Below are 13,038 nucleotides of genomic sequence, written 5' to 3' on the forward strand. Positions count from 1 at the left end.
GGAGACAACGGCAGGAACTGAGTGCGGACAAGCAGGCTGAGGCGGGAGATACTTTTACTGTGATGCTTTTTTTTTTTTGTCAGCTGTTTCATGCAGAGATTTTAGCTTTTTTTGTTGTGGTTCTGAACTTCTCACCGAGCGATTGCAGAGCTTGTCTCTACTAACGCCAGCCCCCACTTGCGCCGAGGGCCGCCGCGCGCGGCAGAGGGCTCGGGACCACCTTGCAAGTGACCGGCGGGGAGGAGGGCGGGCTGAGGGGAGGGCCCCCCGCTTTCCCCGGTCCCGCCGGTGCCGGGGGTGTCTCCCGCGCAGGCCGGCCCGGTCCCGCCGGGGGAGGCGGCCCGGGCGGGAGCGGCTCGCGAGGCCGCGGCCGGGATGGGCCATTTCCTCCCGGCGGCGGCAGCGGCGGGCGCGGGCGCTTTGATGGAGGTGCCAACATCTGGGGCGGATTTGCACAAGAAGAGGCGCGCGCAGCCCCGCGGGCCGCTCTCCGCGCCGGCGCCCGCCGCGCGCCGCGCTCTGAAATGGCCGCGGGCGGCCAATGGCGGCGCCCGGCGGCGCGCATCAAAGCGGCCGCGCGCCAATGGGCGGCGCGCGCCGCCGCGGGGCGCTGTGACGTCGCGGCGCGGCCGTTTATGGCGGGCCATAAGTGCGGGCGCCGCGCGGCGCCGCCGCTCGCTCCGGCCGCTGCGGTGCAGGGGAGGCGGCCGCGGTGCTGGCGCCGCTGCCGCAGCAGCAGCCGGGCAGCGCCATGGGCTCCCCCGGCGCCGAGGGCGCGGGCAAGGCGCTGCAGTACCGCGTGGACCACCTGCTGAGCGCCGTGGAGAGCGAGCTGCAGGCGGGCAGCGAGAAGGGCGACCCCACGGAGCGCGAGCTGCGCGTGGCGCTCGAGGAGGGCGAGCTGTGGCTGCGCTTCAAGGAGCTCACCAACGAGATGATCGTCACCAAGAACGGCAGGTAGGCGCGCGGGGCGGCCGGCGGGCGCCGCGGGGCTCCGCCGTGCCTCGCGCCTCTCCGTGTCGCCCCGCAGGAGGATGTTCCCGGTGCTGAAGGTGAGCGTGTCGGGGCTGGACCCCAACGCCATGTACTCCTTCCTGCTGGACTTCGCGGCGGCCGACGGGCACCGCTGGAAGTACGTGAACGGCGAGTGGGTGCCGGGCGGCAAGCCCGAGCCGCAGGCGCCCAGCTGCGTCTACATCCACCCCGACTCGCCCAACTTCGGCGCGCACTGGATGAAGGCGCCCGTCTCCTTCAGCAAGGTCAAGCTCACCAACAAGCTCAACGGCGGCGGGCAGGTGAGCGCTGCCCGGCCCCCTTCCCTCGCCGCCGAGCCCCTGCTTTGCCCCCCTCGCTGCCCCTTTGGGCACATATTGCCCCGCCGGCGCGCTGGGGTGGCGGGCGGGCTGCTGGTCTGTCTGTTTTTCCTGAGCACTTCGTTTCCTTTCCATCAGGACTCAGCTTTGGGCAGGGTGGGCACCTCGTTTCGGTTCTTTCACATCTTTTCTCCCTGAATGTTTGGTGACGCAGGTGCCTCTGTCCCTGCGTGCATGGGGCTGCATGAGCTGCCCTGCCAGAAGTACCAGCTCATGAGCACGGAGCTGAATGTTGGGGTGTCTGGCCGAAACATCATCTTTTCCTTGTGGCTTCAGCTGCAGGATTTATTGAGACTTGTTGCCTCTTCTTTGCTAGAAAGACGGATGGATCTGGAGTTACTTTAAGCGCTTTCCGTGCGCATCGTGAGCTGCCTCTGCTCCATCACTGCCTAACTTCTCTCTCCGCTTCCTCTCAGATCATGCTGAACTCTCTGCACAAGTACGAGCCCAGGATTCACATCGTCCGAGTGGGTGGCCCGCAGCGGATGATCACCAGCCATTCCTTCCCGGAGACGCAGTTTATAGCGGTGACAGCATACCAGAATGAGGAGGTATGCACGGCAGGGAAGAAACCGCCTGTACTTGCACCCCTTCAGGTGGTAAAGTGCAAGTTACAAAACAAAATAACGAGCTCCTTGGCACTTTTCTTTTCCACTTCTCTGTGTTTCATTAGGAGTTGAATATAAAAGTGAATTTAATCTATGTGAAGCTCTGTGAATGTGGAATAATGCAAGGTTCTAACTTCTCAATATATACGGCAAACTTACTGTACAAGGGTAATAATCTGCAACTAATCCATGGGTCAAGGAAGCATGATGAGATATGATTGTCATTTCTAAGTACGCAGTGAAATAATTGGACATGTCATTTTAAAAACTGATTGTTAGCCAAAATGTCTACATTTAATGACTCTATAATGTTTTCTGTTTATTGAATCTGTGTTGCCTGTTCTGTTCTATCCTGAAATTTGCAGCTCTTTAGAAGTGTCTTTAGCATGTTACCTGTCTGAACTCTTTCTTTAGGTTGTTAATGAACCCAAGTCATTAAGTCAGCTGGTGATGGGTTTCCTTTAAAATTGGGCAGAATTGCTAGTCTTTTGCTAATATTTAAGACATATAAATGCTGTTTAAGCGATATATATATATATATATATATATATATATATATACACCTAGGGTTGTAGATGTTAAGTGATGCATGGAGGTTTGCATTATGGCCCTACTCTTGTATCTTTGGAACCAGTGGATTCACTTGCTTCAATGGGTAATTTTAAGTCCAATTTTAATTTTTATATGATAATGAATAGTGATACTTGCAAATTAAGATATTTGTTGTTGTTTTTAGATCACAGCTTTAAAAATTAAATACAATCCATTTGCGAAGGCATTTCTTGATGCAAAAGAAAGGTGAGACCTCCTAAATACTCTCAATTATAAAGTTTGTGGAATTTTGTCAAGATTTGTGAAAACATACTCATAACTAATTCAGGGTGTTTTCTGTTACAGAAGCGATCACAAAGACATGATGGAGGAAGTGGGAGACAACCAACAGTCTGGATATTCCCAATGTATGCTTGCTTTTGCTCTTTATTATGTACATAATGCTGTATTCTTCCATCTTATCAATTATATTAAGCAAAACCTAGAGGAAAATGTTCGTTGACTGGCATAGTTCATCCTGTAAGTTATGAGAGAATACTATTACCAACCCTTATAAATGCTGCTTGTAAAGGTTTGTGATTTTATGTTACCTATTATATCTAATCCAAAATGTATTCCATATGTTCAGAATTCTGTTTAAAGTATTTTGGGAAAATTGGATGCATTTACTTAAAAAGTTAGTTTTTCAGGTCTGCAAAAAAAGCATTAGAATTTTTATGATTTCTGTTTTGAAGAGTTATTGCTAAAACATAACTGCAACAATCTTTAAGGAATACTCTTAGCAGTTTGGGAAACCTCAAAGCATTGCTTTGAATTGTGACCCCAAATGTGCAACTTAAAACTGAGGATATGCTAACCTCTGCCGAGCATGGAGAATGGGCAGGCCTTGCTTAAGGCACCGTTTAACCATTTCATTGCTCGCTTACCGTGCTTGTAATTAAATGACAGTCTTAAAGTGTTAGTTCTATACCTAGCCTTTTAAACAACACTTTTTCCTTCATGTGATCATTTAAGAAGGTTTTGAGATCCATTTTTTCAGGTGTGCTGCCACTGGGTTTCCTTTTGTGAGCGTGCGTTTCACCTTGGTGACTGGTGTCTTCTCCTGGCGCAGCAGGGCTGCCTGGCTGCTCTGTCCTTACAAGAACTCTCCCTTTCCCCCAGTAGGCAGTTGGCTGATTCCTGGCAGCGGGGCTCTGTGCCCCCCTGCCAACCCTCACGCTCAGTTTGGAGCCCCGCTGTCGCTCTCCCCTGCCCATGGCTGTGAGAGGTACTCATCGCTGAGGAACCACCGCTCGGCCCCCTACCCCAGCCCCTACACCCATCGGAACAACTCGCCAAGTAAGTCTTGCTGTGCAGGTGTGTGAAGATGGGAAGTTAGCCAGGGCACCCAGGCCCTGAGTGGTTGAACCACTGTGATCCGTACTGAGGCCACAGAAACTGAGGTCGCTGCCTGGTTGAGCTTCTGCTTGGGGCCGCTGTTGCAAAGGGGTAATTGCAATGAGTAGGTTTCCCAGGGCCCTTAGAGTGGGAAAAGGGAGGCTGTTTAGAGCTCTGTCTCCTGTTAATTAATTAGGTTACACTGTGCTAGCTTTGTTGTGTGCTTTTGAGTTAGAATAACTAGAGAGCTTAAATCTGTTTTGACTTCAAAAAAGTTTAAGTTTGAAAATGAGAATTTTAATCCTTACTTACAAGAAGGACAATAAAACTAATAAGCATATGTCCCATTCTGTTAAGTCACTTGTTATTAACATATTTAAGCAAATAACTGAAGGCCTCCTTCTGTTGATCGGACTGGCAGTGATATAAGCTACTGCAATCTGTATGTAGAAATGTCTAGCCTCCATATGTCAGAACTGGGCACACAGTAGCAATATAGAGCTGAGTAAATTGCATAACAGTTTGATTTTTGTGCTCAGAAATATGCTCTGGACTTGAGAGGAAGAGAATAGGACTTTTCTGAACAGTGACTTTTTTTCTTTCCTACCAAAGGCTTATTAACAATTTTGCCTATTGGCCTGTAGTGCGTATTGAACTCATTCTTTAAAGAGAAATATATTTTGAATTACGAATGAATACATATTTTTTCCAGGCACAGCCTGGTCAGTGCTATATATAGCTTTGTAATTCATTTTAAAGGGGAGAACTAGTTGTCTGTGGGTTTTTAACCATCTTGAAATTCTGTGTTCAGTTTGCCACCTGAAACAAAATAAAAGAACGCAGTCCCTCCTGTGCTCCTCCACTTTCCTCAGCAAAAAAAGCTCCTTCCCTTAAAACCAGCTGCTGCAGGGAGTCTTTTCTGGCTATGGACGGCTGAACAGGATTCCTGTTCTAGTTTCCTAGTGTTTCTGCTAAACTGGCCAGTCAGCTCAGAACTGGGATGTGCGATTCAAAGTTCCTGTGACCCAGGACTGGCAGGCGGGTGCTGCCCGTGCAGGTGATGGCTATGAAAAGTGCCTTGGAAGAGAGATTGGGACAGAGCTAAGTAACAAACTTGCCTCTCTCACTGACTGAATAACCATGTCCTGAATTAGTAGGTGTCTTGAAGACAACTTTTTTTGTCTGTAGATTGTTTACAGAAATAAGGCTTTGGTGTAAGCTGAGTGAAACAGTACATCAACTTCCAATTTTCATGGCATTGCCTGGCTGATTTTATTTTATGTGTATGTGTTGTGGGTTTTTTCTTTTTTCTTCTCTGCCCTTCCCTCAAGGCAGAAAAAATAGTGGGGAAGGTTAATTTAATGCTATGCATTTCATTTGAATAAAAGATTATTTGCTCTGATTTTCAATGTGTTGAAGTGCTTGTTTGTTTTCGCAGCAGCCTATACCGACAATTCCTCTGCCTGCCTTTCCATGCTCCAGTCCCATGACAACTGGTCCAGTCTAGGAGTTCCCACACACACGGCTATGCTGCCCATGAGTCACAGCACTGGCACAGCTACCAGCTCCAGGTAGGGGTCTAGCCCTTAGCAGCCCCCAAATCAGCTTACTGATGCTTTCTAATAAATGAAAAAGGAAGAACAAGGTAGAATCCTCATATCAAATTACAAATCCTCACTACTATCCATGTAGGGAAAGTACTGAAATTGACTATTTTCAGGGAAAGCAGATTGGAGAGACAAACAATTATTTTCTGATGTTTTGGTTTTGGAAATATAGATGCTTGTGGCAATGGTATCATATAGATTAAAGAAACATACATCACTTAAACAAATGTCCATTTAATTTGAGGATGCTCTTTTCGAATTCATCTCATTTTGCTTTTTAGCGAAAATGTGTTCTAAAAGGTTATTTTAAAACTTTCATTTTGGCCAGCCATCACTTTCCCATATGTCTCCACAAACCTTTCCTCTGCTACAAATGGAGGGGCAGTGCGGAGCACTGGCTGGGGTAGGACTTTTTTTTTCCCTCTCGAATGTCAAATCTCTAAGCCAGTGTGGAATTATTCACTTGGTTTAAAAAGAAAAAAAAAATCTTTATTCTATGATCATGTAAATGTATCTTTTCTCTCAGTTAAACTTCTTGATTCTTCAGCTCAGATTTATCTTGTGGTCAGTCTCTTGGAGCTAAACTTGATAATTTGAGGAAACTTGGTGAAGGACACAAATTTTGCTGTAAACCAGAGAGATGAGGTTTGGACATCTTTTTTGGCAATTCAGATGAGGATGTGGAGAGCACTCTTGCATTTAGCATGTAAACACTTCTTTTCAAGCCTGACCCCCAGCGTATTTTTAAAGTTGCAAAATTCACTGAGTGTCAGTTGCTGCAATAACAGTCATCCAGTAGATAAAACCAGCAGAACTGGAACTATAGGACCTTAAGGAAGGCTTTTCTGCCATTCCTTTTGTCTAGCCTCCTATATATGAAGTAAAGAAAAATATTTATTTTTTGATAAATAGTTTGGGATCTATAAGTGAAAAGTGTTGTGTGGTATTCCTCAGAAGGATTGCGTTTGTTCTCATAATATTTCTCTAGGATCAACTTGCTTATTTTCATTATGTGTGTGTTCACACAAATATATATATATGAATATACAGATGCACATACAAAAACATATATCTGGCCTATACAGAGAAGGATAGGGAGTATGGAGGCTATAAGGTCTTGACAAGGCACTTTCCAGAAAAGGCCAGTATGGGAGTATCCCAGTAACGTGTGCATCTGTAGATGTCTCTTCTAACATGAGGTGATGAGCAAGGTCCTAGGAAGCCTGAATTGCCGTGTGGAATTGTCTCTGACTATGGAGAGACCCAAGGGGGACTTGCGGTATCAGATAAAAAATGCCTGGTTGCAACAGCTGCTGTGCCCAGCCAGCTCTGCCGCACTGCTGTCCCTGCAGGTGAGGGTGTCAGGAATCAGCATTTCTCAGCGCAGCTTGTCAAGTCCTCAGCTTGGCCTCCAAATCACTAGCACACCCAGTGTCGGAACCTGCTGTTGGAAATTGCAGTTGTTTTATGTGTTAGTGGGGTGCCATGAGCACAGCTGTCTAGTCTAAGGGCACCTTCTGCTTTGCAACAGCTGGAGCTTCTGGCAGAAATTCCCCATCGGTGACAAATGCGTTTGTCCTCGCAGTGGTGGTGTGATCCGGGCACCCACCCCCAGGAGCTGGCATCGCCAGTAATCTGTGCTGTCTCTCCCTCTCTCCCTCAGTCAGTACCCCAACTTGTGGTCCGTGAGTAACAGCACCATCACGCCGGTGTCGCAGTCGAGCGCGATGTCGAGCGGCCTGAGCCCGCAGTTCCTGCGGGGCTCCCCAGCGCACTACACGGCCCTCCCTCACGCGGCGGCCGCCGCCGCCTCCGCGTCGCCGCTCTACGACGGCAGCGCCGGCTCAGACCTCCCCGACAGCCAGTACGAGGCCTCCGCGCACGCGAGGCTGGCGTCCACGTGGACACCCGTCACCCCGCCGTCCATGTAGCCCCCGAGCCCCTCAGGCACAGACTCTCGAGCTACTGAAATGCTTTAAATGCCTAATCCTCAAGGAAGGGAAAAAGGAACCGTGAAGTCAAGTACAGACAAGGCACCTGCGCTGCTTTGCATAGAGAAACTGAAGCTCTGCCTCTGCTAGTGAACAGGGCGTCATACAGAGTTTACAGACCTGGTGAGCGTGCAATTCTCAGGGCAGATTCACTGCTTTTATTTCTTTAGTTTGATTCCAAACTTCTCAGTGTTCTGATGTATCTGGATCAGAAGTTTGGCACCATTCCTGTCTGGACAGCTTTGAGTAAGTTGCTGCTTATTGAGCTCTGGTTACGATTTTTTTTTTTTTTATGGCAAAACTTAGCTGTAGTCATGAAAATACTTTTTTGAACTATCTAGTTAGAAGCATTCTCAAATCTGCACAAATGTAGCTGAAGAGTGAAGTTTTGGAAAATCATGTGCACTAACGCGTATTTGTCACACAAATACGTTGTGTTCTTATACTTAACTGTATGCTTATTTCCTTGCTGCTGAATCAAATGATAAGACAATCTGCAATAACTATTTTCTTCCTAATAAATGCAGTATTAACAGTTTGTCTAAATCATTTTATCCCAAAGGCCCCTTTTTGAAGTAAGTTTTTGCTGTTTGATCATATAGTCTCTAAACACTTGGCAGCCTGGCTAAACATCTTCATTTCAAACAGCCATTGTTAATAAGGAGCCATATCTAAAACCTTTCCAAGTGGATGGAAATTTTTTTTTTTTTTTTTTTGTGGTCTCTGGCTTAGACCTTTAGAGGCCTTTAATACCATTCTAATTTATTTTAGTTCAATATTGTGCTCTGATGTTGTATATTTATTACTCGGTAAGTTGCAACTTTATTTTCTATGTGTTGAAATATGTATATAATCCATCAGTATACTGTATTTTTTTTTTTTTTTTAAGACAATCATACATGGGATATGTCACCCAGTGGCACATTGAACAGCATGGATATAAGTAGTTAACTTATTGTAGGAGGGAAAAGCTAAGTTATCAATAATTTGGGATAAAGTACACTGGCTGCCTGACTTACTGGAAAGATCAGGTGTTGATAAGGTATTTCTTTCACAACTGATGCTAAGTATTATCATCTAAATTTTGAGCACAGACTAACTCAAAATATAGGTTCAAAGTATGTCTGTTTCTCCCATTGACTCCAGCAAGTATTTATCCCAAGGAAAGTGAATTGCTTGGATAAGCCATAACAAATAACTTTTATAATGATGTGCCTAATATTGTGAAGCAGATTCTAAATCAGGGAATTCCTTAAATACCTCATCAGTGTGTGTTCAAGTGCTACAGTGGCAGCTTTGAGGTGAAAAAGCAAATAGCTGCTACCATTTTGGTCTCTTTGGAACATATGGGGCAGGTCCCTGTACCTCAAAAGACTTTTTTGGGGTTTTCTCCCTGCAGAAGGATTTATGCAGGTGTGTACATGTGTGGGATGCAGTCTCGCAGAGGTAATTCAGCAAGAGATGGCACCAGAAATAGATGGTTGTGCAACCGTGTCCTCTGTCAATACTGTAAATATTGATCTAAGCTCTCCTATTTTATTGTGGAAGATGAATGTGTAAATGATGTAAGTGCATTATTATTTAGATTATTTTGTAGAAGTTAGCAAAAGTTTTTTTAACTTGTATTTTGGAAGTATAATTTAAGATTTAAAAAAAAAAAGTAAAGGTTGTTGAATAAACTTAATGTTTACTTTTCACTTTGTGTGTGTGTGGAGGGAAGGTTGAAAAGGATGCACATCGGATGTACCGAGCTTAGAACATGCTGAACTTCACAGCGTGGTTTCACAGATGGCTCCATGCAGGGTAGCAGCTGTCGGTGGGCAAGGGGCGAGGGGTATTTAGTCATGAAGAGCTAGAAGAAACATGGAAGGGAGCGTTTGTGGTGAGGGCAAGGCCGTGGGAGGTGGTACATCCCTTATCTGATGGTCAGGAGGGTAACTGCAAGTCCCTTCTCAGGCTGAGTCTGAGGAGCTGGAGCTGGGTATAGGACTGGCAGCTGCTGTGCGGTGCCTCAACAACCACACTTTCAAGTGTGTCTTACAGTACCCACCCTGCCCTCTGATAAGGTATTACTTAAGGCCTGTAAAAGCCTAATGTTGGCAGCTGCATGAAACAAGCGACTCTAGCAACCTGCTGTACTCGAGTAAAGGAGGTTACATGGAGGGCTGCTCCGTTCATGTAGCTGGGCCTGCAGCTGTCACCTCAGCACTGGCAGGGTCGGTACGGGAGCCCAGCTCCTGTGCTGCAGCGAGACAGCATTAGCCTTTGCTCTTCTGGCCAGCAGCCCCAGACCTATTCCCTGAGTGGGAAGAGGATCATAATTCCCCCAGGCATTAACAGGGAAGGGGACCTACCCTGTGCAAGAGGCCTGCTAGGATCAGGGTGCAAAGCAGCCCTTTGCAAGCCCCTGGCAGCAGCACACTCTGGGGCATCTTTGCTCTCATGGGGCTAAACGGGAAGACTGCCCCTCTCCTACCCTGCTCCGAGGCCGCTGTTTTCTCCTCAGATTCTTGCAGAGCTCACACTCACGTAGCGCCTGTGGGCAAAACCAGCTCACACGCTGCTTTGAGCGGGAGTTTGCCAAACTAACCTTCCTGCAAATGAGGACTGCCTGCTATGAAGTGGAGGAGACATTTACCCATTTCCTGGCATACCTTGATCCATGGTCTTGGTAGTCTCTGCGATCCATTTGGCATGAGCCAGTAGGAACTTGTAGTGTTCCTACTACAAGGAAATTTTAAAAAAATTTGGGAAAAAATCCAAATTTTCATAGGAATTTGTATATATGAATCTGGAAATAAAGAAAATCACAGATATAAGAAGTGCTTCTTTTGTCTCAGAGTATGTTACTCCCAGACGCACAGCTGTTCTTTTAAGTAACAACAGAATCAGTCAATTCTTGAGGTAAGAAAGAGGAGAGAAAAAAAATCTAAGTTTCTGGGATAAGCTCTTGTTAGTGACAGTGATAAATTGCTGCTGCTTATTTTTTCCCCTCAGTGAAGAGGCAGCCAGTACCAGGAACCTCAGCAAATTCAATACCTGTATTTATTTTGAACAATATGCTATGAACAACAACTCAGGCAATTCACTAATGTGGACTATTTTGTGGGTAAGACCTAGAAGTATGAGCCTGTACTCCTTCCTAGTCTTTCCATAGATATTGCTTTTATTTATTTATTTATTTATTGATGGAGTCATTTTGACTCTGCTGTGTTATGACACCATGCTGCTGTGTTGTACCATATTCATACTCTATTATGGAAAAACTGAAGTGCATATAAACCACATGCCTTCCTCCCATACACCTCACCCTGTGCTGAGCTACCCTGCACTGAGCCTGCATTGGCTGCAGGCAGGGGATTTGCAGCCAAAGTTTCCCGTGCGCTGGCTGCTGCCCAGTGCTGTGTTTAGTGCCTCGGATGCGCTGGCTGCCTGGTGAAGTATGAGTATCAAACTGGGGGTTTGGGAACCTCATAGACAAAGTCTTTTGCCAGATTGTCATCACTTTTATTTTTATTTATTTTTATTTATTTTTGTTCTTTCAATGAGTAATTAAAAGGTTTCCTTTTAATTAGGGGGTAGATTTATGTTCCCTGTCATGATGAGCCAAATCCTTGAAGGGTTTCAGAGTTTCAGTACTGGTGGCCTGTGCTATCAGGGCTTGGGCTTTAAGGCCGAATTCATCTCCAGGCACGAGGGGGAATTCTGTGCTAAGAAAAAACAAAAAAGTATTGTTTCATGCTGGTGACTTCACTTGTGTAACTAACTTCTCTGCTGTTCAAGGACTTTGAACAGTCCCTTTTCTCAGTATTTGAGCCAGGTCCTAGAGCAGGCTGCAAGCAGGTACAGTAAGTGGTTTTACCACTAATAAAATCAAATTATCATTTAATTAATTACCATTAGAGCCTGCACATGTTGTATGTTACAAAGACCATGCAAGAATAGTGCTAGTTTCTGAGCCTGATGAAGAGTCGCATGACATGTGCACACAGGACAGCCAGGTAGCTTGCTTGATAGTGCGGGTTGCTATGAAGTAATCTGCTTTTTTTGGTGTTTTCTTTTTTCTCCCATACCTTCAAACTAAAGAAGCAAACCAAAAAAGAATAAAAAAAACCCAAAACAACTCCAACAGCATGTAACGAAGCTGCTGGCTGTGCAAGGCGGAGGCACAAACGGAGCCTGTGATTCCACGTGGTGCGGAGGCCTCGTGCTGGCCTGGCTGCCCCAGGCCCTCTGCGCTGCCACGGGGCTGCAGCTGCTCCACGGGTGTCACTAGTGCGGCTGGGGGCAGGAGGAGAAGTAGTCGAAAGACATACATTTTCTTAAGGCAGACATAAGGAAGATAATAAGCAGAAAAAAACCCAAGTTTTTAAATCCCACATGGGCCCCGTACTGGAGAAAGTTAATTTTTGTGTAAAAAATGGCTATCTCCAGCTGTTTGCAGGTTTCTGTGCATTTGGAAAGCAAGTTAGAGAACATAAGAGATGTAGTTTGAGTGTCTCGTAGTGCCATTCTTCTTGTAGCGTCTTATAGCACCCCATAAGTACCTATTTCTGGCAATAATGTCAAATCGATGTAATAAGAATAACCCCAAATCCCAATTCTTTCACTGCGTGCATCCTCTCTGTGAAATCAAGTATATGGATATTGTGGGCTTTAAAGCCTAGAGTTACATGACTTTCTAGAGCAGTAGACACAGACACTGCACACTCTTGTTTTCCTCCTCAAGGGACTCCTCCTGGATTTGTCCACTCGCACGGTTTGTCCTTCTACCCTTAGTATTCATCTGCTATCCCAAGCTAACATGTTCCATTTTATTCCCAAGAACCACGACTGAGTACCCATACACACATAGTCTTGGTTAGCCAAAGTTTAATAGGTGTTATTCCCTTTTTATAGAACGTCTAGCAAGGGGGAGGGAGGTGAGAAGTCTGTAGGAGGCCCTCGGAAAGTCCAGGGGATGTTGGGATGTGGTGGCCAGAGCTGTTTCTGGAGGCCAGAGATGGCTTACGGCAGAGCGGAGCTGCAGCACAAGGCAGGCTGACACAGCATGTGGAAGGTGAGAACAGAAGGAAAATCTTCTGAGTGGGAAGTTGAGGAAACACCTGCGCAGTGGCAGCGAGTGCCAGGGCTGGCTGCTCCTCTTGAAGTCCTAGACAGACAATGAGGTGGACTGAACACTGGCAAAACTGCCAGGCTCAGAGGGTTGAGACCCGCAGCATGAAGTCCAGCAGCAGACCAGTCACTGGTGATGTCCTCCAGCGGTCGATACTGGGACCAGTCAGATTTACTTCTTCATTAATGAGCTGGATGACAGGATCAGCAAGTTTGCAGATGATACAAAACTGGGAGCAGTGACTGATAAACCAGATAGTCACCCTGCCATTCAGAGGGACCTCAACCCCCAGGTTGGAGAAATAGGCAGCGAAGAACCTCATCAAGTTCAGCAAAGGAAAGCACAGGGTCCTACATCTAGAGAGGAATAGTCCCATACGCCAATACAGCCTGGGTCCTGACCTGCTGGAAAGCA

At 46.4% G+C, this 13,038-nt stretch overlaps 1 protein-coding gene across 4 annotated transcripts; it reads left to right on the forward strand.

The window, feature by feature from the left end:
• The first annotated feature begins 751 nt into the window (after window positions 1-751).
• TBXT (T-box transcription factor T) lies at window positions 752-7,448 on the forward strand. Of its 4 annotated transcripts, none has more exons than XM_088534820.1 (8): window positions 752-957; window positions 1,031-1,295; window positions 1,790-1,924; window positions 2,718-2,779; window positions 2,879-2,940; window positions 3,695-3,871; window positions 5,349-5,481; window positions 7,181-7,448. In XM_088534820.1, exons 1-8 carry the CDS (start codon window positions 752-754, stop codon window positions 7,446-7,448), a joined length of 1,308 nt encoding a protein of 435 aa, XP_088390946.1. The 4 variants fall into 4 exon arrangements, with proteins under 4 accessions (XP_088390946.1, XP_088390943.1, XP_088390944.1 ...); XM_088534817.1 differs by having other exon boundaries at window positions 5,352-5,481; XM_088534818.1 differs by having other exon boundaries at window positions 3,698-3,871; window positions 5,352-5,481.
• The last annotated feature ends 5,590 nt before the right edge of the window (window positions 7,449-13,038 follow it).

The sequence above is a fragment of the Tinamus guttatus genome, unplaced genomic scaffold (assembly GCF_059628265.1).
Source record: "Tinamus guttatus ecotype Peru unplaced genomic scaffold, ASM5962826v1 Tinamus_guttatus_pri_ptg000601l, whole genome shotgun sequence".
Lineage (NCBI taxonomy): Eukaryota > Metazoa > Chordata > Aves > Tinamiformes > Tinamidae > Tinamus > Tinamus guttatus.